At 52.1% G+C, this 27,398-nt stretch overlaps 1 protein-coding gene across 1 annotated transcript in view; it reads right to left on the bottom strand.

Moving 5' to 3' along the window:
• Nucleotides 1-248: 248 nt before the first annotated feature.
• Nucleotides 249-27,398, bottom strand: part of XYLB (xylulokinase) — a 35,200-nt gene continuing 8,050 nt past the window's right edge. The window contains exons 5-19 of the mRNA XM_081106482.1: nucleotides 26,106-26,192; nucleotides 25,404-25,532; nucleotides 24,423-24,488; nucleotides 23,189-23,261; nucleotides 21,152-21,270; nucleotides 20,169-20,250; nucleotides 18,245-18,285; nucleotides 17,575-17,690; nucleotides 16,500-16,615; nucleotides 15,792-15,865; nucleotides 15,167-15,263; nucleotides 11,919-11,977; nucleotides 9,733-9,820; nucleotides 6,302-6,396; nucleotides 249-1,729 (exon numbers count right to left, since the gene is read on the bottom strand). Of these exons, the coding sequence (XP_080962608.1) occupies nucleotides 1,652-1,729; nucleotides 6,302-6,396; nucleotides 9,733-9,820; nucleotides 11,919-11,977; nucleotides 15,167-15,263; nucleotides 15,792-15,865; nucleotides 16,500-16,615; nucleotides 17,575-17,690; nucleotides 18,245-18,285; nucleotides 20,169-20,250; nucleotides 21,152-21,270; nucleotides 23,189-23,261; nucleotides 24,423-24,488; nucleotides 25,404-25,532; nucleotides 26,106-26,192 (1,320 nt within the window). The 3' untranslated portion in view covers nucleotides 249-1,651. The remainder of the gene's footprint in view (nucleotides 1,730-6,301; nucleotides 6,397-9,732; nucleotides 9,821-11,918; nucleotides 11,978-15,166; nucleotides 15,264-15,791; nucleotides 15,866-16,499; nucleotides 16,616-17,574; nucleotides 17,691-18,244; nucleotides 18,286-20,168; nucleotides 20,251-21,151; nucleotides 21,271-23,188; nucleotides 23,262-24,422; nucleotides 24,489-25,403; nucleotides 25,533-26,105; nucleotides 26,193-27,398) is intronic.

Genomic DNA, 27,398 nt, shown 5'->3' with positions numbered 1-27,398 from the left:
AGTAAATTACCTATTTTCCTCGGTGTTTACCATTTTTTCTAGGTTTTCAAATGTATTTGTGGAATTGTGCAAAGTAGTCCTTAAAATTAAAAATTTTGTTTCAACGTTAATTTTTCACTATTTTTATTTTGTGTTACTGCTTTCTCCCCCTTTTATTACCTAGTAGTTTACCTATTTTGATTTTTTTCAAATACTCAAAATACTGTTCATTTATTCTGTTTTTTTTTTTTTCTGTTTTCTTTGCTGGTTAATGTGTGACCTTTATGACTCACTATGTGCTCTGTCCCCTGTATTATTGTGTGTGTGGTCATTGAAGGAGATGCCTATTTTCATCCTACTGATTACCTTTAATACCATACACATTGTCTTTACATAATGCTCACTATATATAACTATATATAACTATTTGGCCTGTCAACTTTAACTGATACTGACTCACACATATTGCCTTTGCAACGAAGAGCTCTTCGTACGGTCCTCTCCCTCTCTCCTTTTTCATTCACTTAGTTGTGTTACTTCTACCTTGTCAAACCATATACCATTTAATGCTATTCTTCCACCCTTATCCCCACTTTCATTTTGGTCTTTTATCCCAAATTAAAGATATTCAATGATCATTGCCAGTCTTTGTGCTTTAGTTTCACCAATCATCTCCTCGTTGGATGAAGCTTGTCAGTTAGTAGAATCCCAAGGGGTTACTTTCTGAGCTCTTGCATGAATAAAACTCCTTAAAAATTATCCTTGATACTTGGGCAGCTTAGCTGGTATTACACACTTATTTCATATTTTTAGTTTGAGTTTCTTAAAAATGTTGCTCCACTGCTACTTACTCTTTGAGAAGTCTGATACCAACCTGATCTTTTCTTGTAAAAAAAACTAGGTCTTTTGGCTTAGAGATACCCGACCCCCCTCACCTTTAACGTGTAATAGTTAGCTAGGATACTTTGTAGTTGGTCGTTCTGAGACAATTTTCCAAGTGGCCAGAGAGCCAGGACTGGAGAAAGAGATGGGCTGGGGTCAGGGTTTGTGGGATGGCATTCTCTTCCCTATTTTGCTGATTTAGTTCCTTGGATTAGATTTACTTCTGCCTTTGAAAAGGAAATTGTCAGCCCACCTGACTGTGGCTCAGTGGTTGAGCGTCGACCTATGAACCAGGAGGTCACAGATCTATTCCCAGTCAGGGCATGTGCCCAGGTTGCGACTGTGGGCTCGATCCCCAGTGGGGGGCATGCAGGAAGCAGCCGATCAATGATTCTCTCTCATCGTTCGTGTTTCTATCTCTCTCTCCCTCTCCCTTCTTCTCTGAAATCAATAAAAATATAGTTTAAAAAAAAAGGAAAGGAAAATTCAGTCTTTATTGGAGATATCCCAGGCTCTGTGTTATCCTGCCTCCTAAAATGAAGACAGGAAAGGGATGCTCTCCTGCCCTGAGCAGAGCACACAGGGACACAAGCAGCCCGCTGATGTCAGGAAGATGTGCGAGACAGGCTTCCAGGTGGCCCCGGACAGGGCTGGAGCACATCAGGGGCCAGGGGCCAGGGGCCAGGCACCCAGAACAGGGAAGAGGGTCCCTGCTATCCAGAGCCACGTCTCCCAGTGGGGTCAGCGAGTGGGAGCCGGCAGGGTCCACAGGCGCCTGGGCCTGCAGGACTCACTCCAGGAGCCCCTGGGGTTGGGACAGGATTCTCTGCTCGAGCTGGGCGTACCTTGGCAGGAGGGCAGCATAGACCTGCAGGGGCAGAAAGAGCAGTTTAGAAGAGAAAGGGGAGGGGCCTCTTCCATCTCTTTGCATCTCGAAATTTAAAATCTTTACATCCCATTTACTTGCCATTTAATTTTCTTGCCGGGCAAAAGAAAGGAAGCGTCAAACCATAAAAAAAAAAAGGACATGCTACTGCTTCTCAAACCTGGAGTTTAAAATGTTTTTTAAATGCAAACTATGACAAGAAGCCGATTTCTGTTATCAAATCTACAAAATTAAAAAACAAATTCGGGTGAAGAGATCGGGACATGGCTGTCTCCTTGCACACCTGGTGGAAGCTGCTGGTGCAACCCTTTTGGGAGTCAACTTGACTTGATGCTTGTTTCAAGGAGCTTGAAAATGCCCGTAAGCCTTTGACCCAGCGATTCTACTTCTGCAAAGCTCTCCTAAGGCAATAATCCTAAATGTAGGGTGACAGGCCCACCAAAGGTCTCCTTAGACACCACGGAACATTCAGACTCATACGACTAGCATGGGCCACAAGTTGGCTCTCAAGAGGATACACTGGGGAAACACAGCTGCTGGCACAGTGAGGCCACATGTATGGCACATTGAAGACATATGTATATGTAATATAATAATTATATGTATGTAATACACACACATATATAAAATTTGTGTGGGCATATAGTGGGAGGCCATATAGGGGGCATGCAGTTCGCACAGGTGCCCAGACAAGGGTCTCTCAGCCTCCCTGCCTTCTCCCTTCCTTTCCCTCCAGGTTATAGCTCAGGGGCAAAGAGATGGAATGCACACTGAGCCGGTGCAAGTACCACCTGGGCTTTCAAGCTTCACGTCCCACAGAGGCATCTCTTGCAACAACTCCCTAGGCAAGAGACATGCCCAGGAGAAGTCACCACACTGTATTCATTCCAGTTTAGTGAGCCTCAAAGGAAACAGAGCTAGAAAGCTAACAGAATAGAAAAAAGGTTTCGTTAACCCTTTACCCACATAGAGTTGATGATAATGTTTGAAAAATCAGAAGCAACTGCTCTAAGACATGAAAAATGCTCAAGTAAATTATGGCTCATTAGCCAGAGATAATATTATGCAGTTGTTAAAGATAACATGTATGTGCATTTTTAAGAATGTAAATACCTATGTGGTGATGCAGAATTTTATGTGTGTGTGTGTGTGTGTGTGTGTGTGTGTGTGTATATATATATATATATATATATATATATATATAAAATCATATATATATGATTACTATGTGACATATACATGTCTTATGTAATTATTATATTGCATATACATATGTCTTATATATAATTATAATATATATACAAAATTATGTGTACAGTATGCTGTATAATAAACCCAAACCTAAAAACCAACCAGGGAAAAAGGACCGCAAAGAAATAAACTCCAAATTCTTACCCTTTATTCGTTTTTTTAAAGCTGTTTTCTCCTGTGGCTCCACAAGCCCGGTCTGAGAAACGGCGCGCTCCATATGAGCGCACGCGACCTTACAGACAAGCAACGCTTAAAACCAAAGGACCGGTTTCCTTGGGACTCACACACCCCACCAGTTCCAGCCAGCCCCAGTCCTGCTTCATTTGGCTTCATCAGCTCCAAGTCAAGCACTTTGGTAACTGACTGTGCAATAAGGACCTACTCTTGGTGCAGCTAGAGCAGCTCTGTCTGCGAACACAAGAGGACGTGAGGACTCCCCGATTTCCTCTCCAGGAAAGAAATTGCAACATTCAGCTAAGCACAGAGAGAAAACACTCAACACTGTTACTGTTTTGAATTTCCACTACAGCACAGCCCTCCTGAGGCGCAGAGAGAAAACGGGCTGCCACCCTGTTCTCCAGGAACTTACAATCCAGCCCGCAAATACGTCACTTCTGCCAACAGTCAGAGACCTGTCACTGCTTGCAGCCTGGTGTTGAGAAGGACTCTGAGGTTGCCCTTGGCTTTAGGGGTAAAGAGTTCCACGAGCTATTAGTGACGGGCCAAGCGCAAGCCAGGGGGCGTGGGTGCACACAAGTATTTACTACCTGCTTCCTTAGCTCTCCCCAACTACCTGCTTCCTGGCATCCTAGAGAGGATGAAAGAGCCAGACCCTGCAACAGCCTTTCTTACAACCACGGCTGGCCATGTGACCAAGTCGTAGGCTGCTGGGGAGCTGAGGGGAACAGACCAGGATGTCTTGAGAAGTGTGTGAGGAAGAGACTCTGCCCAGTGGGTGCGGTGGTGGGGGACACGTGCTTGGAGCAGCTGCAGACACCCCGCCACCATCTGGGACACGTCTAGAGCTGCAGGATCCCATACGGGAGCCACCAGCCATCTGGGCCTGTGCGCACTTGAGATGCAGCTAGTGCTCTAAGCACACACCAGATTTCAGAAGCTCCAGACAAAAAAAGGAGCAAAATATCACATTAGCACTTCTTCTTAATGATTACATGTTGAAATGACAATATTTTGGACTTATTGGATTAAATAAAATATTATTAAAAGTTGTCATTTCTTTCTTTATACCTTTTTAAAAAATGAGACTACTGGAAATTTTTAGATGACCTAGGTGGCTCTCATGAGGTTCCCATTGTCCACTGCTGATCTGGAGAACTTCAGGGATCATGGCGCGGAGCCCTGACACTGCTGAACCATTGAACCAACACTGGCAATGACCTTCAGACCTCCTGTTATATATATAATAAAGCCACGATTGTCAAGGCTGCTCGTTAAGCCTCACAATTGGCAGCTTAAAAGTAGGTAGAACAGATGTCGTCCCCGATTCACAGATGAAGAAACAGAGGTTCAGAGAGGAGGAGTGCTGCTCAAGGTCACATGAAGGTCAGATGGTGGGGAGAGGCAGAATAAGTTCAGAACCCAAAGCTCCTTTATCTCAATGTAGGATCTTTCTTCTGCACTGAGCTGTCTCTTAAACACAAGGGCATACAATCTATAATAACAAAAGCATAATATGCTGAACGACCTTCCAGACATCATTCCGGACGTCCTTCTGGATGAAGTTGCCTTGGCAGAGGCTGAGGTAGAGGCAGTTAGGGGTGATCAGGCAGGCAGGCGAGCAGTTAGGGACAATGAGGCAGGCAGGCAGGCAGAGTGGTTAGGGGCGATCAGGCAGGCAGGCAGGCAGGCAGGCGAGCAGTTAGGAGCCAGCGGTCCTGGATTGGAGAGGGTACAGGCCGGGCTGATGGACACCCCCACCCCCCCGCATGAATTTCATGCACCGGGCCTCTAGTAGTAAATAAAATCTTGGGTACACCTATGTGTGTGGGTTACCCTGTCACCTGGAAAGTATGAGCTTCTGCTTCCAAACTATGCTGGGAACAATTCTCAGTGGTGATTCTACATGTCACAGCTTTTGTTCCCCACCATCTTTTCAAGGACGTTTATACAGCAGCCTTGAAGACACAGAGAGTGTCACCCTCTGGGGGCAGAGGGAACATTTTTTTGCTGTCTGGGATAACAAAGATAGTGTCTCCTTTGGGGGCAAAGGTTGGATAGCCTTGCTTGCCACTCCTTTATAAGGTTACAGGTTTCTAAGCTCAGGGTCCCTCCGTTGTGACACAGACACAGTGCGGGCACAGTATCCACCTGGGCCCACTCCGCATCACCCCAGGACACTTCAGGATGAAGGAAACATGACGCTCACGCTGCCCGCTGGACCCCCATGAATAATAAAGCCCTCTGCCTGCACCGCCCTGCCCCTCGGCTGCAAGGACCTTCTGCAAACAGGACAGCGGTGGGGCCCATGCTGTGGCAGACCACCCAGACTGCCCTTCAGGAACGGAGAGCTTACTCCCCAGCCCTCAGCAGACAGCCCCCTTTGGGGTGGCTTCAGCCACGGAGGGCTGCCTTACCCCCTCCTGGGATGGCCTGCAGCCTGCATGCAATGACTGGCTGACATGGAGTATAAAGGCCTGGCAGACGCCAACTGGGTAAAACTCTAAAGGGTCATCCCAGCTTCAGAAGTTCCTGTAGGGATGGCTGAGGGCTCCACTGGGACTGCCCTGCAGCTCACCTCCTCCTTTCCCTTCCACAGACAAGAGTCCAAAGAGTAGCCCCTCCTAAGTCCCCTGCATCCTTAATCAACATCTGACAGTTTGCTTTCCCGGGAACCTAACCTGTAACCATGGGGGCCAACACACAGGGATTTCCTGGCCTGAGGGACTGCAGGCTGTCTAGGATCCAGACTTCAGATCTGAGTGCTAGACACCTGGCATGCCTTGTGCTTCAGCGACAGTCTTTCTGTGGCTTCTGTGACTGGTGAAACGAAAGGGCCTGCCCTGAGGCACACAGAACCATGAAGATGTGCCCAGCAATCTATCTGACCCCTGAGGCTGTAAAATCAGCAGTCACTGGTATCTGTGAATCTCAGTTGACAACCCGGCTTCTTTTGCTCTGGTTCCTTGACAATTAAAAAAAAAAAAAAAAGCATTTCCCCTTTCGTTGAGCACATCCACTTGAACGTAGGTGACAAAGAAAAACTTACCTTTTGAGAGGGCAAGGGGAGAGCCCGGTTGGTTTTCACAGTGCAAATGCTATAAGCAAGTTCTGATGGCCTCTCACCTGAGCAGCTCCTGGGCTCGGGGTAGCAGCTAATCTGGGGCTTGGGGCGAACTTCACAACCTCCGAGAAGGGCACGCCTGTCCCAGCTGCAAGGCCTAGAAAAGGAAAGCTCAGTTCACGTCAGTGTATGTTGCAAACCAGGACACTAACCGGAAATAGCATTTTCTCTCTGGGGCGACAAAATGCTCTAAAACGGGATTAGGGCGATGGCTGCACCCCTCAGTAAATTTATTAGAAATCACTGAGTTGTATACTTACAACTGGGTCATTCTTATGTCATATCGTGCCCTGATAAAACCATTAACACAGAGAGAGAGAGAGAGAGAGAGAGAGAGAGAGAGAGAGAGAGAGAGAAATAGAGAGAGAGAGAGAGAGAGAGAGAGAGAGAGAGAGAGAGAGAGAAGAGAAGAGAAGAGAAGAGAAGAGAAGAGAAGAGAAGAGAAAAATCTCAAGTGCAGGCCTCCTCAGCAGGGCCTGGTTTGTCTTGCTCACTGACAGACCTGTCCGTCCTCGGCTGAGCCCTGGCATCTAACAGAGGGGAGGGCCGCCTGCCTCTCCTCCTCACATTACTCATCCCTCCCATCGCCTCCATCACTCACTACATTCGAGCCAGCCCATGGCTTTCAATCCTTCCTGCCTTGGAGCCTTTTCACTGGGTGGAATGTTCTTCTCTCTCCATGTACTTATTCTTTTCTCCTCGGATAAGCAGCGGCCAAGAACCGCACTGGCTTGGGAGGCTCCCTCCCCGGCCCCTCCACCTCTCAGCACCATCGGCTTCCCTCAGGGCACTTCTCACAGTTTCCAGCCACAGGTGTGATGATGGTCCCTGCCTTGCTCTGTGAGGCCAGGGCCTGGGTCTCCACTGGTGCCTGGGGCCTCGCACACTACCTGTATACAGGAGGCACTCCATAAATACTCACCATGCAAACGCGTGGCAGTGCTGGAAAAGAGGGAAGGTTGCCGCAGGTGGGCAAGAGACAGTGAGGGGTCTGCAGGCAATTTAAGGAGTAGCATCGATTGACAGGGAAACAACCCCACCAGGAGTGAAGGAGCCCACGGAAGAGGTGAGGCGGTTTTCTATCCGAGGGCTGGAGGACGCCCGCTCGGAGCTGTGTGGATGAGCGAAGAGGATGAGTGGTGCGGTGGCCAGCGGTGAGACTCATCAAAAGATCTAGCTCCCTTTCCACCCCTTCACGGACTGCTGCGTGTGAAACTCATCCCCGGACCCAGCCGGGGAGAAGAGGTCTCTAGATGAAGTGGCTGAGGCACCTCGGGGTGGGAACTGATATGCTAGGACAGGGGTGGGGACCCTTTCTCTGCCAAGGGCCATTTGGATATTGATAACATCACTTGCGGGCCATGCAGAATTATCCACTTAAAAATTAGCCTGCTATATTTGGTCTAACATTTAATTAACTCATCCCTAATGCCTTGGCCAGGCCAGACCGAATGATTTCACAGGCCTCATGTGGCCCGCGGGGCGGACATTCCCCACCCCTGTGCTAGGTCTTAGCTCAGGTTTTGGTTTTGGGGGGCAGAGTAGGGCAATGCCCCAGATAACCTTTGGCAACTAAGTAGGGACAGAAAAGGAAAGATGGGAGAGAAACACATGCAGCAGAGCGGCAGAGTCCTCCCCAAAAAGGAGTTCTTTCCCTGCTTTGGCAGGAGGAGGAGAAGGAAGAGGAGGAGGAGGGGGAGGGGGAGGCAGACCCAGGCTTCTTGTGGGCAACACTGAAGGCTGGACGATTGTGGACATGTTTTCAAAGTCCTGAAGTGAAGTATTTTGAACTTACAGTCCTCTGCCCAGCCAAGGTCACATTCTTTGGGAGGACAAAGCAAAGCTCTTGCTGGCCATGTGAGGCCTCAGAAAATTATCACCTACTGAATTCCCTCTTAAAAACGTATTTAGGTTGTATATTTCAACAAAAAACTAGCATAGACTGGAAGGAGAAACTGCAGTGAGTTAAAAAAGAAAAAAAACTCATAGGTAAGTGCAAGTAAAACCCAATACGATGTAAATTTTAACTGAAAACATAACTATCTGGAAATAAAGTGTCCACTGATCATGATGCAGGAGCTGGTGTAAAGTGCTGTGAGGTGGATGGGGTCTGGAGGGAAGGGAATAAAAGAGGTAATTATTAAGAGGAGGACATGGTCCCGAATTAATCCTCAATGTCAGTAGGAAATATGTGTTTTAAAAGGTGTGTTAAGCCTGGCCGGAGTGGCTCAGTGGGTGAGCGTCAACCCATGAACCAAGAGGTCATGGTTCAGTTCCTGGTCAGGGCACACAGCTGGGTTGCGGGCTTGATCCCTGGTAGGGGGTGTGCAGGAGGCAGCTGGTCAATGATTGTCATCATTGATGTTTTTCTATTTCTCTCTCCCTTCCACTCTCTAAAAAAATAAATGTATTATATAGTATATATTTTAAAGGTGTGTTAAAAAGTTAAAAGTAAACGTGTGAAGAACGGAACCTCTAGAGCAGTGGTTCTCAACCTTCCTAATGCCGCGGCCCTTTAATACAGTTCCTCATGTTGTGGTGACCCCCAACCATAAAATTATTTTCGTTGCTACTTCATAACTGTAATGTTGCTACTGTTATGAATCGTCATGTAAATATCTGATATGCAGGATGTATTTTCATTGTTACAAATTGAACATAATTAAAGTACAGTGATTCATCACAAAAACAATATGTAATTATATACGTGTTTTCCGATGGTCTTAGGCGACCCCTGTGAAAGGGTCGTTCGACCTCCAAAGGGGTCGCGACCCACAGGTTGGCGACTCACAGGTTGGCGACCCACAGGTTGAGAACCGCTGCTCTAGAGGGAAAAGACAAAGCCCTTAAGGTACGTGGGCAGCCAGAGGAGCAGCCTGAGACATCAGGGGGCAGAGAAAACTGACCAAACGGAAGGAAGAACGCTCTTGTGGGCACGTGCTGCTCCTGCCACAACGCCCCCAGGTGGGGGGACTCCTTTACTACCAGGGGTGTGAGAGAGGCCTCCATGAGAGCCAAGACGCACGGAGCGCTGTCCAAGGTCCTGAAGTGCCTGGCTCCTAAGCCTTCGCGGTTGACTCAACGCCCCTCTCTTGCTGAAAAGACTCTGGGCTTCATCCACCTCTCCTGCCCACCAGCTGTCCACACCCAGACACTCGTGCCCTCAGTATGCCTACGTCCATTCCCAATGAGCCTGTGCTGAGCCTGATCCTGACCAGGCCTCACTCAGGACCCTGCCACTCCTTCCGCACTTTACGTAGAGGATAAAGGGACTGAAAATTGGGGTTGGCTCTCGCCTTCTGGGAGGGAGAAAAATGAAGGTACAGCCGACAAGACTCCAATGTCCCAAAAGACTGGGGACATCCCAGTCTCCCCTTTCCACCCTCCTCAGCCCAGTGAGTGCCCACCCACTCTGCCCCATCCATCGACCTACCGTGGAAAGCTCGGTAAGCGGAGCCCACGCAGGCTGAGTTGGCGGTGTCTATGACATATACCGGGGCGCCAAACACATCCGCAAGCACCTGGAGAGGACAGAGGCTCTGACTGTGGCGAGTCACTCCTCAGAGGGAACATGGGGAGCCTGGCCCACATTTTCCGGCTCTTCCCTCATCCATCTTCTGATGCCTCCCAGGACACCTCTACTGCCTTAGAGGAAGTGCACTTGGCCATGTGCCCGTGACAAAAGGGTCCGGATGACCTACAGGAAGCCTCGAGTGGAGGACCACAGTTCTCCAGGTTGTCCCCGCACTGTCTAACCATGGCATCAAAGACAAGGAGGAAGATTTAGGAAGTATGCTTAGCAAATGGTCAAGGTGGAGATGGCTGGGTATCACTCTAATATTCACAAGCCCAAACCCAACGAACAAGGGCATGTTTTATAGGAATAAATACAAAGTTTTCCATTCAGATCCTCCTAATAAATTGCATACACACAGAATGGGGGGCATGTGCTAAGAGGAGCTCACATGGAAAAGACGTGGGGGTCTTTTTTGTTGTTAATCCTCAACAGAGGACATTTTTCCATTGATTTATAGAGAGAGTGGAAGGGAGGGGGAGCGACAGAGAGAGAAACATCGATGTGAGAGAGTCATATCGATTGGTTGCCTCCCACAGGCACCCTGGGATCGAGCCTGCGATTGACGTACGTGCCCTTGACCAGAATTGAGCCCAGGACCCTTCAGTCTGTGGGCCGACGCTTAATCCACTGAGCCAAACTGGCTAGGGCAAGACTTGAGGGTCTTAATTGAAAAGAGATATTGTAGTAGATGCCACTGATACCCCACATGTATCCCCTGACTGGACTACTGTGCACCCCTCTCCAGATGCTATGAATACTGGCTACTAATGGCTCACAACTGTCCCTCCTTAAAAGAACTACTCCCTTGCCCTAACCAGTTTGGCTCAGTGGATAGAGCATCGACCTGGGGACTGAAGGGTCCCAGGTTCGATTCCAGTCAAGGCATGTACCTTGGTTGCGGGCACATCCCCAGTAGGGGGTGTGCAGGAGGCAGCTGATGGATGTTTCTCTCTCATCGATGTTTCTAACTCTCTATTCCTCTCCCTTCCTCTCTGTAAAAAATCAATAAAATATATTTAAAAGAAAAAAAAAGAACTACTCCCTGCTGAACAGAGGCTGCCTCTCACAGGAGGTTATTTCCACCTTCCCAGGATGGCCAGTAGGCCCCCCTACCCCAAAACAAAAACAAGTCTGTGGTAGAGTTCCTGTTCCAGATCTCCTCACGGGATGGAGCTGAAGCCGACGCCAGCCAAAAGCACATCCTTGCTTGCCCTTCTGCCCTGCCTGCATCTCCCACCCCCTCTCCCAGGAGAACTCTCTCAACGCATCACTTTATAGGAAATGCCCATTTCAGACTCTGCTTCTAGAGAATCTTACCTAAGGCAGGTATATTACAAGTCAAGAGTCAATGCAGTTATTCAAACAGCTAAGGCAGCCTCAGGCTACATCCCAAAATACTCAGCCCCAAGATGTAACAGCCTGATTGTCAGACATCTGCAGGTTGATCCAATTTTGGTCACATATTTCTAGCATCGTGGAGGATCAGAAAGACTGTGACCAAGTCCGGCAACTGTATTACAAGAGGAATGGTTGAGAAATCAGAGATCTTTACACTGGAAGGCAGAAGCTTTTAGGAAGGCAAGAACACTGGCATGCGATGTCAGGTTTGACGTGTGGGACAGGCACTTTCCATGTGACTGCAGAGGTGCTGGGATCAGAGAGTGGAGTTAGACAGGGAGCGGATTTCCCGAGTCTAAGACAACCTGCTCACAGTGTAAGCTGCAAGGCAGCGGATCTGGCTTCCTGGGAGGGAAGGAGTGGGAACAGGCATTCCTCCTGCTGAATGCCTGGCTCTTAGAAGTAGCAGACATGGACCTGGCCGGTGTGGCTGGATGGTTGAGCGTCAACCTATGAACCAGGAGGTCACGGTTCGATTCCCAGTCAGGGCACATGCCTGGGTTGCGGCAAGAGGCAGCCAATCAATGATTCTCTCTTATCATTGATGTTTCTCTCTCTCTCTCCCTTCTTATCTGAAATCAATTTAAAAAAACAATTTTTTAAAAAGAATAAACAGATATGGGAGAGATCCTTTCAACACTTACTTGTAGTATGTCTCTGTTGTGAGATGCCCCTCCAGTGGCCAAAATCTTTGTCTTGGGCACTGCAAGGAGAAAGAAAAAAATGACTGGCGGTTCCCAGAGTTCTTCAGCCACAAAGGGCTTGTGTCGGCCATTGTTCTTGCTTATCACAGAGGATGGGGGGAGAGACCCTAAGCTAGTTCTGTCCCCTATAATCGGCTTGTGCGGCTGCTGTCCACCCACCTCTTAACATCATCTTTTTCTTTTAATTATTAAAAATCTCTCAACAAAACAGGGAAGATGGGACCTTAATTAAATGGATGAAGGCCATATGTCCAAAATGTACAACACACATCATTCTTAACAGAAACATCTAGAAGCATTCTCTTTAAGACTTGTGTGCTGCCCGGCCGGTGTGGCTCAGTGATTGAGCATCGACCCATGAACCATGAACGGTTTGATTCCTGGTCAGGGCTCATGCTGACTTGATGGATTCTCCCTCATCATTGGTGTTTCTCTCTCTCTCTCTCTCCCGCTCTGAAATCAACAGAAATATATTAAAAATGAAACAAAAATAGCCTCTCTGCCTGACTGCAGGGAAAGCACCATGAAGAAGGCTTTTGATAAACTTCAGGGATTGCATGCACAAAGGAAACACTAGCAGGACTATAGCAAGATAGAAATAAGCCTGTAAAGAAGACTGGAAGAACTTCCAGCTGGTGCAAGGGGCTGGAAGAGGAGATTCTAACTAGTTTTCTTTACTTTCCAAACTTGCTAAGATAAGGTTTTATTGCTTTTACAAACCAACCTCAACAAAATGAATATATACACAGAAACATAAGCTGAAAGGGACCATGGTGTTAGCCCAGTGCAGATGAGTGCATGTCTGTCAGTGTCTAAACATCAAGAGAGCGATGGTTCTTTAAATAAAGCATCTGTAGCCAGTAGTTAAAAACTCAGAGTCTGGCCCTAGCTGGTTTGGCTCAGTGGATAGAGCATCGGCCTACGAACTGAAGGGTCCCAGGTTCGATTCCAGTCAAGGGCACATGACCGGGTTGTGGGCTCAATCCCCAGTAGGGGGCATGCAGGAAGCAGCGATCAATGACTCTCCCTCATCATTGATGTTTTTCTCTCTCTCTCCCTCTCCCTTCCTCTCTGAAATCAATAAAAATTTTAAAAAAAGAACCAAGAGTCTGGAGCCAGAAGCTTGGTTCAGAAGCTCTGCCAGCCTCAACGTGCTAAGCAAGCGACTTAACCCATTTCCTACTTTGGGAAGTGGGAGTAATACCAGCACCCACCTCGGAGCGCTGCTGTTAATAAGGAATGAGTGCTTAGAACCAGGCTGGGCACACAGTAGGTGCTTAATAAATGTTAGGAGCTATTAACCAGCCCTACATCAAGTGCCTCTTTATTCTCTTTAAACACTATTTAACAAGATTAGAGCTGATCAAGAAGGAACCCAAGCGGGTCCATTCACATAGCAGCTGGTAGTGCTGTGGGGGGAGTTGGGAGGGTGTGGGGGGGGGGGGAGTGTAGGTGTGTGTATAGGGGGAGCAAGCTCATTCATTTACATGATCCTGTTGGAGAGGAACCCAGCAGAGCTGGCGAACAGGTTTGATTGTGTTTTTAGGCTCGCTAAGAGGATAAGTAACTTTATGCTGTTTTGCACAGGAAATGCTTTAGAGGCTGGGAATGATGGCTTGATCGCATTACCTTCCTGAGCCCAGGAGGACCTCCCTGCCCTCGCTGCCTCTCCCTGCACACCCAGCTGCCCCTCCTGACAGCTAGAGAACCCTTCCAACCACAGCAAACAGCTGTGTCTACTCTCGAATTTGGTGTACATGGAACCCTGCCACATGTATTTGGGTTTGGCTTCTTTTGCTCAGACTTCCATTGGTGAGATCGATTCTGTCCCATGCGGTTGAGGCCGGGCCCTTTTCACTTCTGTGTACTATCACGTTGTGTGAACGCCCACAAGGCACGGATCCTGGCTGTCATCAACGGGTATTGGGTTGTTCCCCATGTGGGGCGTCAAGCACAGAGCCCTGATGCATGGTCTCCGGCACGCCTTTGGAGAACACGCTTACATACTTCTGACACACGTCCGCCGAGGGCTGTGCATGCAGCTTAGTAAGTGCTGCCTAACAGATCTTCAAAAGGTCTCCCTGATGCTTATTTTTTAATATCCGCTTACTTGGTGGGTTCAAAAGCATAACACGTGCTGCCTAGAACTTAGACTGCCCATGAAAGTACCCGGAGGAGGCCATCAAGCGAAGGGGCTTCAGTTTTCTAGCTTCTCTAGTGACAACCGCTGCTGCCCAGAGGGACAAATACATGTTAGAAACCTGGTTTCCTTGCAAAACCCCCAGACCATACCAACGCCATCAGTACGGGGGACTCACTCACCTCCTAAAGCTGCCCATTCCATAGCTCGAGTTCTTAGAAACCCCCTTCTCCCCCATGGGCTCCCCGAGCCCTGGTTCTGCCGCTCCGTTCCAGACCTCTCAGTGTGGACAGTGGCTCCACATCCCCACTCCTCCCTATCCGAACTGAAATGCCCAGAACTGTGCCCCCAGGGAGGTGGGACCTGGCAGGCGAGATGGAGGTCAAGGTCCAGCCATGGCCTCAGCCCAGACCTATCCCACCTCAGGGCCCATGTCCTCAGGGCCCAGGTCTTGAGACATTCAGTTTGCAGGTTGGAGCTTAGGGTTACAGAAAGATTGCCGAGCCCGGCCGGTGTGGCTCAGTGACTGAGCGTCTATCTATGAACCAGGAAGTCACGGTTCAATTCCCGGTCAGGTCACTACCCTGGTTGTGGGCCCAATCGCCAGTGGGCGTCGTGCAGGAGGCAGCCAATAATGATTCTCTCTCATCATTAATGTTTCTATCTCTCTCCTCCCCTCCCTTCCTCTCTGAAATCAATAAAAATATATTTAAAAAAGAAAGAAAAAAATATATTAAAAAAAAAAAAAAAGAAAGAAAGATCGTCAAGTCCTATAGCTCCTGGCCTGGAGATGAGGCTACAGGGGACAGAGCGGGCAAACAGGAACACCTGTCCCCTCGTGTGGGTTGCCCACAAGAGCCAGTCACCTCATTTTCAGGCCCCACCAGGGTCAGGCTCCTCTTCTCTCCTGCCTGAGGCCCCTGCGATGGAGCCTTAACAGACAGACCCCGCCAGGCCACGTCTGACGGCCGAACAGGACCTCAAGCCCCGCGGTGCGAGCGAGACCCCGGCTCCCGCCCCAGAACACAGCCCGCCACCGCTCACTCACGGACTCGATAGCCCAGGCCCTCGGCATGAATCCTCTTGGCCATGAACTGTCCTTCGATCAGTGCTCGGATCTCCACATCCGCAGGGAACGCTGGGACCTGCGTCCAGGAGACAGCGAGCACGGAGTGAGGAGCTCTCACTGTCCACTCATGTGTGTGTTAGCATGTTAACCAATGACCCAGACTCAGAATGCATGACTCAGGCCTCCAGTGGCTCTCAGGCATAGCTGCTGACTCCCCATATCAAGCATGCACCCTGGCACATCAAAATAAATTATTTTAATTGATTTGAGAGAGAGAGTAAGGGAGGGAGAGGGGGAAAGAGCAAGGGGGGGAGGGGAGGAAGAGGAGAGAGAGAGAGAGACCTCGATTTGTCGTTTCAGTTATCCATGCATTCATTGGTTGGTTCTTGTATGTGCCCCGACCAGGGATCAAACCCGAAACCTTGGCGTATTGGGACGACTCTCTAACCAACTGAGCTACCCGGCCAGAGGCTCAAAAACGTTTGTTTTATCAATGGATGAGTGAATGAATGGAGCCCCTCAAAGGAGCATCATTCCACAGGCAACTGTTAAATGTAACACTCAGAATTGGAGCCGACGCAGCTCCAATACACGGAGCGCGTACCTCACGGTTTTCTGGGCTAAACCTATGACGCCCGATCATTTCAGGGGTGATCTCCTTGACGTCAAAATAAAAACCTGAAACAGACCAGGAAGAGATTAGCCATCAGCGATCAAAAACAAAAGGTGGGTGTCTCAAGACTTAGAAAAAGGGCGGGGTACAGCGACCCCACATCTCTGTCGCTGGGCCCCACTCGCCCACGGGAGGACATCCACGAATACTCTCAGTCCCTTGCCCTCCGGCAGGACAGAGGACGTCCGGAAAGGCCTCGGCAAGTTTCCTTAGACAGCTCTCCCTACGCTCACCTGGCAGCCAGGCATGGGCAGCTGCCCCACTAGCCCTGAAATACCTGCCCACGCCCCCTCCCTGCTCAGAGGCCTGTTCCAGACGCTGGGCACTTTTCCTAACAGGACCGGGTGCCTGCAGCAGAAAGCTGTGCACAGGATGCACCAGAAGGGAGCAGGCACTGTGGCTGCCACTGCTGAGGCGCTCTGAGGGGGCAGGAGATGCAGCGATGGCCCCATCTTCCACTCAGAACACAGGGTCTCAGACCAGCTGTCAGGCCCATGGAGCACAAGTGTAGACACACAGGGCTCTCCTGGGTCTCTCCCTGGCCCTTCTCTCCCCCTACTCACGGGGGGCGCCAGGCCCTGCCCCTTCCACAGGCAGCTGCTGCCCCTCCCCGGGCCTACGCAGCACCCAACAGCCTACCCAAGCTTCCGCCATTCCCCATCTCCGTGGACCGCAGCGCCTTCGAGAACTCGCTCCAGGAACCGGAAGCCGACTCGTCCCGGATCTTCTCTCTCATGAGCGAGCCATTCTTAAAGCTGCAGAAGTGCACACAACCCTGAGGGAGCGCCCCAGTGCTCGCTGACTGGACACACGTGTTGCCAAGAAGAGGAGCTGCAGGTCAGGCTGGACCACAACCCCCAGCCACTGCATGGCAGGGATCTGTGGCTCTCCCTCAAGTACCAGGCCCAGCTCAGGTCCCAGGAATCACCTGGAAACGCACTTGTCTCGGGCCGTTTACAGAGGAGGCTGCCACAGAGGAGCCCCAAGAGGGGCAGGGAGCTGGGGTTCTGCACGCGGTACCACCTGCACAACGGGGAGGGGCTGGCTAGATCTGCTAGACCCACATATTCCCCAGCAGTTCCTGGGGCGCAGAGGCTCAGAAACCTCCCTCAGTAGTTTTCAGCAAGTGTCTGAAGGCCTGTGCTCAGCGCACCCCCTTCCTGTAGGAACGGAATCGACCATGTGCCAAACACGTCATCACAGTACAAAGTAAACACTCCCCTTCTCCTCAGGTTACGAACAAAGCGTGGCCCAGACATGCTAGGGCCGTGGTCGGCAAACGGCGGCTCGCGAGCCACATGCGGCTCTTTGGCCCCTTGAGTGTGGCTCTTCCACCAAATACCACATGCGGGCGCGCGTACAGTGCGATTGAAACTTCGTGGCCCATGCGCAGAAGTCGGTTTTCGGCCTGGGCGAGTCTATTTTGAAGAAGTACTGTTGATATTTGGCTCTGTTGACTAATGAGTTTGCCAACCACTGTGCTAGGGCGTCTGCCCCAGGCCACACACAGGCTGAGCACCCAGGGTGTGGGTGCTAGGGCTGGAATTGGGACCTGGGTTTGGGGGACTCCAGGTCCTGGGTTGCTCCCACCCAGCTCTGTGTCAGCAGGACCCAGTGCGTCCCGGGGTCTCAGCTGCCCACAGGAGCCTGCTCAGGAGGACAACTTGGGGTGCTCCCGATGGGGGCAGACGGCCTTCCTCCCCACCCAACCTACCACAGCAGCGCCATGTAGTGCCGGGGGTCGACTGGGCTGCAGAAGATGTGGCCTTCCAGGGCGGGCGTGGGCTCCTGGAGCCAGAGGAACAGGGTGTCGCTGGTGCCCAGGCTGATCTGAGGAGAGATGGGCAGGGTGAGGTACCCTGTCCTTGCCCAGCTCCACCGCCCTGACCCATCGCTTCCCTCCTTGTGCTGCAGACTGCGGAGTAAAGGCCACTTCCGGGGAGAAACCTCTTCTGACCCTCCCACACCACAGGAGCCCAAGGTCAGCTCCCCAGATACAGGCTGTCCCGGATCCTATGGGGTGACCTTCAAGAACTCACCACAACTGCGTCTAACTAATGGTGTGGGTGATGGATGACTGGTTCCCCAAGCGACTGCCCACTACACCCAGGAGGGCATGGGTGGCGTCTGCCTTTCTCACTGGGGAGCTCACATCCTCACACCTTCTGCCACTGTGCCCGCCAGGACTGGCCACTATCAAGGTGGGCAGAGGACTCAGCCAAGGCAAATGGCCTTCTAAGAGAGAAGATGTGGGCAGGCCCTGGGCCTCCCTGTCCCCTCCCTCCGCTGCCTTTTGGAACCAGCAGGCCCTCTGATAGGCAACTACGATGAACCCCAGGGCAGACAGAGCTGGCTCCACCTGTGGGCGTGAGCAGTCACCTTACCGCAATGTCACCTTCCTCCAGCCTCATGCCGGCCAGCGACGCTGAGGATGGGAGGGGAGCCTCTGGTTAGACACTTCGGAGCCAGGGAGCAAACGGCAATCGCCCCCCAGATGGGAGCACAGCCGCCACCCCCCTCCCTGAACCCACATGCTAAGGGTAGAGGCAGGAACAGGGTGAGCTGAGGGCTCAGGAGGTCCCCAAAGGACGTCCCAGGGGGAGAGAGTGGAGGCTCTGTGATCAGGGCCTTTGATTTGGGCTGGGACCTCTTCCCTAAGGCAGTCCACACTCCCCACCCACCATCAGGGGCTCCCAGGAGCGCCGAGAACTGAGGGGGCCAGATCAAGACACCAGGACACATACGGCAGAAAAAGACAGACGTGAGGCGGGAGTGAGGGGCTTTCCCTGGCCCAGGGGTAGGGAAAGGGCCGGGTTACGTGGCCCACACAGCAATCTCGATCTGCCTTGTTCACTGATAACTGAAAGAAGGCCTGTCACGTAGTAGATGCTCACTAAACATCGGGAGAATGAATGAGTGAGTGAAAGGAGAAGTGTGGGAAGAGGTGGACTCAGATATTGCGGATGAGGTGCAATCAGCAGTGTGTGTCAGAGCCTTGGGTCCAGGAATCCCCCCGAGAGCGTATCCTCTAGGCCCCAGAGTCCAGGGACAAGATGCAACACAGGATGTGCACCTCAGCATTTGCACCGGAAGCCACGCCAATCTCCACCACAGCGGACTGGGGAAATCAATGCTGGGACAACCGTACCGAGATAACCATGATAATGTTGGACACAAGCCTGTCCTGGTGGGTTGGACATAAAAAGAAGGTCGGAAGGACAGCCATCACTTCTACTGTCAGGCCTTCAGTGGGTGGGGAGTTTGGACTGCTTTAGGGAAGTGGCTGGTCCCAGCCCAATTTTAACTGTTTATGGATGATTTTTACATCCTTCCTTTGATTTGTCAGTATTTCATTTTTTTTCTGCAATGAAGAGGCATCCCTTGTGAATAAAACAACAGCATAAGCTTTTGTTCATCTGCCTGTTATTGTTGTTTTAATGAAGGTGCAAAAAATGTATTATTTAAAGCAACAGCAGCCTGAAGATGAGACTCAGGGAGGGACTGGCCTGAAACCAAAGTCCAAGAAAAGGATAGAAAGCTGCTTCTTTGCCATTTCAGCTCACACGTGCCCAGAAGCGGACACTCCAGGGGTTAGAAGCAAGCCCAGTATCCTCCCGGGCGGGCGTTCTTCTCGTTGGGAGAGGAGTAAGAACTAACACATGCTCCTAAGGCAGTGACAGCGAACCTATGGCACACGTGTCAGGGGTGACACGTGAACTCACTTTTTTGGTTTATTTTTCTTTGTTAAATGGCATTTAAATATATAAAATAAATATCAAAAATATAAGTCTTTGTTTTACTATGGTTGCAAATATCAAAAAATTTCTATATGTGACACAGTACCAGAGTTAAGTGGGGTTTTTCAAAATGCTGACACGCCGAGCTCAAAAGGTTCGCCATCACTGTCCTAAAGAGACTCAATGAACTTATTTTCACTTTGAAAGGAAAACAAGGTGTGTGCATGAGGAACAAGCCCGTAGATCAAATGACAGGTTAGGGACTCAAAACCGGGTCCCAGAGGAAGGGTTAGAAGGAGTGGGAGGTTTAGCTTGGACCAGAAATGGCAGGTCTAGGAGCGGTGGGCAGGACTGCCTTCCTTGATCACGGTCAGTGTTCTCCTGGGAGGGGAGGCGGCCTTGTGGCTCCTGAGGACAGGCAGGGCCACGGTGGGGCAAGTCCAGGGGGCCAGCTTTCAGGAGTGGAGCCTACAGCCAGGGAGGGTGGGGCTCCACCCCAGGGGTGCTTCACAGAGGCCAGGCTATGGACCAAGGCAGGATCCCTGGGGAGCGATACCCGTCAGGGACTCACCTGGGTTGTCCCCAGTGAAGGCCACCACTTTGCATCCCGGAGGAAATCCGTAGCGCTGGACGTAGTAGGAAGAAACGAGCCCCTGAGGAGGAAAAGCCGGGACCCTCTGCTGAGGCCAAGCCCGCCTTCCCAGCACAGCGTCCACCCGCAGGCCACGGGACTAGGACCGGCTCCAGGTCACAGCCCGGAGCCGCATCACTCCCTGTGGCAAACCGGGATGTCCCTCCTGTTCACAAAAGGCCAGAGGAGCCCCGGACAGGTCATCCCACCACCTCGAAGACCACTTGATGTTGAGAGTCAAGGTCACCAGAGCAAGCCCATCTGCAACTTGGACATGTCACGAGAGCTTCAAATTCTGGATGTAGCATGGAAACTAAGCAAATGAATCACCGGGGGGCACCCGTAAGCCAACTCGGGGGAGTAGACAAACCCTGACACGCTCCCCCCATCAGCCCAGCCATCGGATTAAGAACCACTGGGCAGCCCTGGCCGGGGAGCTCTGTTGGTTCGAGCATCGTCCCCCTATGCCAAGGTTGGGGGTTCCATCCCCGGTCAGGGCACATACAATAACCACCAATGAATGCATTCGTAAGAGCAGCAGCAAATAGATGTTTCTCCCTCCCTGCCTCTCTTTAAAATTAATAAACATTTTTTTAAAAAAGAAGAACTGGACACATGAACGCAGATGTCAACAGTCCAAAGAAAATAAACCCAAAAGGCAGTGCAGGGAGGGGGTCCCCCAGGAACCAGGGCCCTCAGGCGCCTCCACGAGCTGCTGTGGGACCAGAGGGCAGGGACCCCTCTAGACAGATGTGTAATCCTTAGAAAGCACAGTCAGGAAAAGAAAGCGTTTTTCCCCCTTCCCCTGACTTTACTTTAGTCCTGAAAGTTTAAAATACATGGTAAGACTTCCTGGTGTCTGGGAAGAAAGGTTTGTTCCCTCCAGCTCTTAAAGGAGCCACGTCCCTGGAAAGAGGACCTACCACAACTGAGCACGACGGTACCGGGGGGCCCAGCTTCTCCTCTAAATGGGGTGCACAGGCACCAAGGCACGCCTGGGCCCAGACTTTGTCCTGGATCTGCAACAAGTTCATTCCAGAACCTACGGACGGCAGGAAACAAGAATTAGAAACATCTTGCAAAAATGCACAGATCTGGGAGGGCGGATCATGCTCTCACAGCAAACTTGGACCAGCGGGAGGTGTACCATGTGCCTGGGTCACGCTGGACCCAGCCAGCCAGCCGCCAGCAGGGCCCCGGGAAACACAGGCCCCGCCCCACCACTGCTTCTTCCAAATACTTCCCCAACAGCGCAGACACCACGGCTACCTGGAAAGCTGCTGCTCCCAGACCTGGCTGCGGCCTGGCCAGGGGAGGGGAATATGTTGACAAGGAACTGCTCTGTGTCCCCTGAAGTTCAAGCTGTCTCCTCAGAGGTAGCCCATTGCTGATGTGGGCCAGCCCTCAGGGACTTCCCAACCACATCGAACTTCGGGGAGAGCGCTCAGACGCCCCTCCCCTTCCTCCTGCTCCTCACTGAGCTCACCTCGTCTTGGCTACCACGATCTATTTCTCCCAAGGCTTTCCTCGGGATGGGGAAGGGGATGGAACCGGGAGCACAGGTGGAGGCAGACAGGGGGCTGGGGCAGGGATGGAGTCACCTGCCCATGAGAGGCAGCTGGTGAGTTAGGCGGTGACTCCTCGGGTGAGGGAGCGGAAGGCCCAGCGGAGGCTGAAGATCGCGGCCCTCCGGTGTGCCTACGTGCCTACGGGAGCAGGGAGCAGCCTGTGACCTGCCCCAGAGGCACTCTGCCTCAGGGAGAGGTGGGGAGCACAGTGCACACCCCGCTCCTCCACGTGTAAGTTCTGCTGATCTGAGTTCTACGCCATTAGCTGCAGGGACCTTTACTTCTCCGGACTGTGAGTGAAGCTGGGGGGTGGGGGGCACTCCTTAGCCGCCCCATTTTTCCCCCCCTGAAAACTCGAATAACGTCTGGAACACGACAGCACTCGAAAACTTCAGCTGGATTCCCGGGGGCTGAGAGCACTCACTCTGTTCTGAAGCCACTTTCCCAGGTCTGGGCTCCTGCTCTACATCCTCCTCCTGCTCTGGTCACTCCTGCAGCCTAGGCCCACCCAAGAGTTCCTTCCGCATCTCCTCCCAGACTCCCTCCCTCCCCGCTACCATTTCCATTTATTTTTGTTCAGGCTTTTTATTTTCTTTTTCTAAAATATGCTTTTACTGATTTCAGAGAGAGGAAGGGAGAGGGAAAGAGGGATAGAAACATCGATGAAAGAGAAACGTAGATCCGCTACCTCCTGCACACCCCCCACTGAGGGTCGAGCCTGCAACCTGGGCATGTGCCCTGACTGGGAATTGAACCAGCGACCTCCTGGTGCACGGGATGACTCTCAACCACCTGAGCCATGCTGTCTGGGTTTTGTTCAGGTTTTCATTCCAGAAGCTCACAACTCCCAGGAGTTTCCCAAATGTGAACAAAAACGTCAAGATTGGCCCCGGCTCACCCCCGAGTCCTGGTGTTCACGCCTGGGAGGTCCTGGCCTCCCCACCCCTGGGTGGGTCTGTGCGACCGTAGGCTGGGGCAGAAGTGTTGGCACCTCAATTCCCAGATTAGGGTGTCAGTCCTTCCTGGGGGAATCCAGCCGTGTTGTCATTAACAGCCCCCCAGGAACCGAGGCCTCTGACCAACAGGCCTGTGTGTGAACCTGGATCCTCCAGCCCATCACGCCAGCTGGACGCCCCCTCACGAGAGCTCCTGAGCCAGAACCACCCGGCTAAGCTGCTCCCACATTCCTGACCTTCAGAGACCCTGGGCAAAGAAACATTTGTGACCTGCAAAGTGCTCAGGTCGTCTGCCAACAGCAAGGTAACTAACACCCTCCCTGCCTGGCAGCAGATAAGAGGCCTGAAAGACTGGCATCGGCCAGGTGGACGAGGCTCCCGCTGCCTGCGCGCCCCCTGCACGGGCACACGCCCAGGACTCCGCAGGCCCACTCACCGTCACTGTAGTCAATAGGGCAGTAGGACCCCAGGAACAGGGAAGCGGCGAAACTGCTGACCAAGGAAATTCTCTGTAAGAGAAGGACACTGAGAGATGACTCACTTCCATATATTCTAAGCTAGCGGTCGCCAACCTTTCGGACCTCACAGACCGCCAGTGGATCTGCGGACCACCGGCTGGCGACCACTGCTCTAAGCAACTGAATACTTCACACACACACACACACACACACACACACACACACACACACGAAGAGCTTTATATTGTGAGCAAGATGCCCCAGTAACGGCTGTGGCATCTCACCCCGCAGGTTCTGACAGTCCATACAACTGTCAAGTTGAACAGAGAAAGGCACACTCAGGGGAGCGGGTTTCCCACCCGGCATCCAGGGAGTGTGGTGCCGACTTCCTGCCTCCTCTTCTGTGGTCTCTATATCTCAGCGGTTCTCAACCTGTGGGTCGCGACCCCTTTGGCGGTCGAACGACCCTTTCACAGGGGTCGCCTAAGACCATCCTGCATTTCAGATATTTACACGACAATTCATAACAGTAGCAACATGACAGTGATGAAGTAGCAACGACAATAATTTTATGGTTGGGCCACAACATGAGGAACTGTATTTAAAGGGCCAGGAGGTTGAGAACCACTGCTGTATCTAGTCACAAGGGAAATGGGATGTGTGACCGCAGGACTCAGACCCAAAAAAGACGCTTGAGGGTTCAGAGCAAGAATCAGTGAAAGCCGGCCCCTAGGAAGCTTTCGATTGGCCCAGACAGGAGCTGCAGGAACGGATAACAGATTTTAGATGTCAGCTGGGGGGTCTTTGCTTCCACAAGGGAATCACGGGCCCCTGGACCAGGGCAGAGAACGCCGACACCTCCTGCCCCCATCAGCCACCTCGGTCCTGTGTTTCCCACAGAATTCAGAGCGGGCTTTCCACCCCTGCCCACAGCCCACATGGCTAATGCTGCAAAGTAATCCTGAATCATTATAATGTAAATTGGATGTTAACTTCCAAGATTAAAAAGGCCCATTGGGCCCAGCCACAGAAACAAGCAAATTGTTTTCCAAATGAGAAAAAGAAGCAAAGTGAATGTATCATTTTTAATGTCAGCTAATCAATGTCTGTGTTTTTTCCCATCAATGCACAGGAGATGCATTTCTGGTAAAGATAAGTATTAGAAAAGGAATTCAACTGTGACTTTCAATCAAGTGGGAACGTTTAACCAACCTCGGTGTGTGAGTAGGCCTCCGGGTTCTGCTGGTAAATCTTTGCAATTTGGTTTCCTGTAAATCGCTGAAAAAAAGACGGCAAACTCTTAAAAACCCAAATCCTGCGTGGAATGAGCAGCTCCATGCTCTGGAAATCCGTTAGTACGTGAAGACTTTCAAAAGGCCTCAGCAGTGCTTGGCACCGGCTGGCCACCTGAGTGACCAAGCCTCGCTCGGGACTGACGCGCAGGGAGGCCTGCTCTGATCACGGCACCCGTGCAGGGGACTCGGGGGTCCCTTCCCCACCCACATCCTTCTGACCTCAGGTGGCCCCGGTGGGGTTGGCCCTGTCCCCAAAACCTGTGCTCCAGCAAGGGTCGCATGACCCCACTGGGGCTGGGCCGGTGACAGCCACCCGTGGGTGGGGTGGGGCCTTCGCCGAGGCCAGGAGGAAACAGGCACTCTTTTTATTTTTTCACTTTGCCAGGAACTGTATTGTCTTACAAGCACTGAGTCCTTTCAGCTTCAAAACTACCCAAAACCTGAGTAAGAGAGGCTGAAAGCAAGGCGCCATCATCACCCCGGCGGACGCGAGAAGCACAGCCGTGTTCACACCTGGGCACACACGGGGAGGCCTGCCCTTGCTCGTCGGGCAGCACAAGGAGGCAGGACGGCCTTGATCGGAACCCGGGGCCAGAGCGCCTAGTCCTGGCTCCTCTGGGACCCCACCCGGCCTCATGTGATCCCCACAGGGACCGGCCACCAGCTGTGTCCTCCCAGACACCCAGAGAAAAGGGACTGGAGCCAACTACCAGACCTTCCTCCCGGTCCCAGCCCCAGCCCAGCCCAGCCCAGCCCAGCCCAGCCCAGCCCAGCCCCAGCCCCAGCCCAGCCCAGCCCAGCCCAGCCCAGCCCCAGCCCAGCCCAGCCCAGCCCAGCCCAGCCCAGCCCAGCCCAGCCCCAGCCCAGCCCAGCCCAGCCCAAGGCGAGCCCTGCTCACCTCGTAGGCACGGGAGCCGGTGAGGCAGCTGAGAGCCTGGGCCCCGCCCACGGCGGCCTCCAGCTGGCGGCACTGGGCTGTGGTGCTGGAGTCCATCCACACCGGGCAGTCGTGGATGGAGAAACAGGCCTGGAGAGAAGGGGCCAGGGCTCAGGCTTGTGCTCTGCCCACTGGTGTGGGCACCTCTGAGCAGGTGTGGGAGCCTCTTCCCTGGATGTGACCTTGGGAGACCCAAGGGCAAGCCCACCACGCCCACACCTCAGCCTGGCCCACTGGGATCTCTCCCAGACAGCTCAAGGTGGAAGGTTCTGGGGAGGATGCCCGAGTGCCCCAGGCGATGCTAGATGTGGGCGGGAAAGGATTCGTGCCACTCTGCCGGGGCACCTGGAGCCTGGGAGGAGAGGAGAAGGCTGAGCCGGCCTTCCAGCATCAGGAGGCATCCGGCCCCATGAGGAGATTCCCAAGGGGCCATGAGCCGGAGTCAGGCTGGGCAGGAGGGGCCGTGTGATGAGGGCTGCTAGCACCTGACCCTTTGTCCAGACACCAGGTATGCCCACTGCAGGGGGGCAGGGCAGACCCGACTCACAGGACTACCAGCCAAGCCACCTTCCTACACCCCGACAATGCTCAAAGCCTCACACCTCAGGGCCTTCCTTTCCCCTCTAGAGAAGTTTCTTGGACTCCCCGATCCTGGCCAGTTACCTGCAGCTGCTCGTGTAACGGGAGGTCTGGTGACAGGCTTGTCAGCACCCGACTGGCCCCAGCTTTCCAGTATATACTTCCATGTTGCTGTCCAGGGAAAGCCAAGTACACGCTCATTAGGCCACACGTGTCACAGCCTTCAGGAGACACAGAAAGCACAGAAAGACCCCAGACCACACGCAAGAACTGGGCTCCACAGAGCTCATCCCCTTCAGGAGCCGCGGGTTTCCTGTCTATACAATGGGGAGGAACTCTGCCCCGTCCACCTCACAACTTGTAGGAAGACTCCAAGAAGGAACGGTCAGTCTGGATATTGGTGCTTTTGTAAAACTGGATTTAAGTATATGCTCATAGTATTACCTGAAATTCACTCATCCATTCATTTCCAGGGGTGGGGAACCCTTTTCCCACCAAGGGCCACTTGGATATTTATAACACGGGACACACAAAAATTATCAACTTAAAAATGAGCCTGCTCTATTTGGTCGAACATTTAATTAGCTCGCCCCTAATGCCTTGGCAGGGCCCGACCCAATGATTTTGCAGGCCTTCTACGGTCTGCGGGCCAGACGTTCCCCACCCCTCCTTACCCATCCATTCATTCCACAAACACTGAGCACCTAGATCAGGGGTGGGCAAACTTTTTGACTCGAGGGCCACAATGGGTTCTTAAACTGGACCGGAGGGCCGGAACAAAAGCATGGATGGAGTGTTTGTGTGAACTAATATAAATTCAAAGTAAACATCATTACATAAAAGGGGTCTTTTTTTTTTTTTAGTTTTATTCATTTCGAATGGGCCGGATCTGGCCCGCGGGCCGTAGTTTGCCCACGGCTGACCTAGATCATGCCAGGCATAGGACAGATGCATCAGACAGTACTGTCCCTATTCTGCAGGACACTGAGGTTGAGTCAGGAAAGAAGATACACATGTATAATCAGAAAACCCTGGTGGTGCAGGCAGGGCTATGGGAACAGACAGGAGGGCCAGGTGGAGGGAAGGGTGGCATTCTAAGCAGTGGGCCTGAAGCTGGGGCAGGAGGTGGGTGATGGGGCTGGAGGGGAAGGCGGCAGCATCAGGGCCTCGATGCCCATGCTCAAAAGGTTGGGGTTCGCCCTGGAGGTGTGGGGCCTCTGGCTTAGCGGGATGTGGCAGGGCCGAATGTATGAACGGGCCTGTGGGAACCTTGGAGAAGGTTGGCTGCAGGTAGGGAGGCTGGAGCCGAAGCCCAGAGGAAAATGATGGCACTAGGCCTGGGCAACAGAAGCAGAGTTGGAGAAGAGGTGGTAGATT

The sequence above is a fragment of the Myotis nattereri genome (assembly GCF_964212035.1).
Source record: "Myotis nattereri genome assembly, chromosome: 14".
Classification (NCBI taxonomy): Eukaryota; Metazoa; Chordata; class Mammalia; order Chiroptera; family Vespertilionidae; genus Myotis; species Myotis nattereri.
This window is presented reverse-complemented; position numbering and strand designations above follow the sequence as displayed.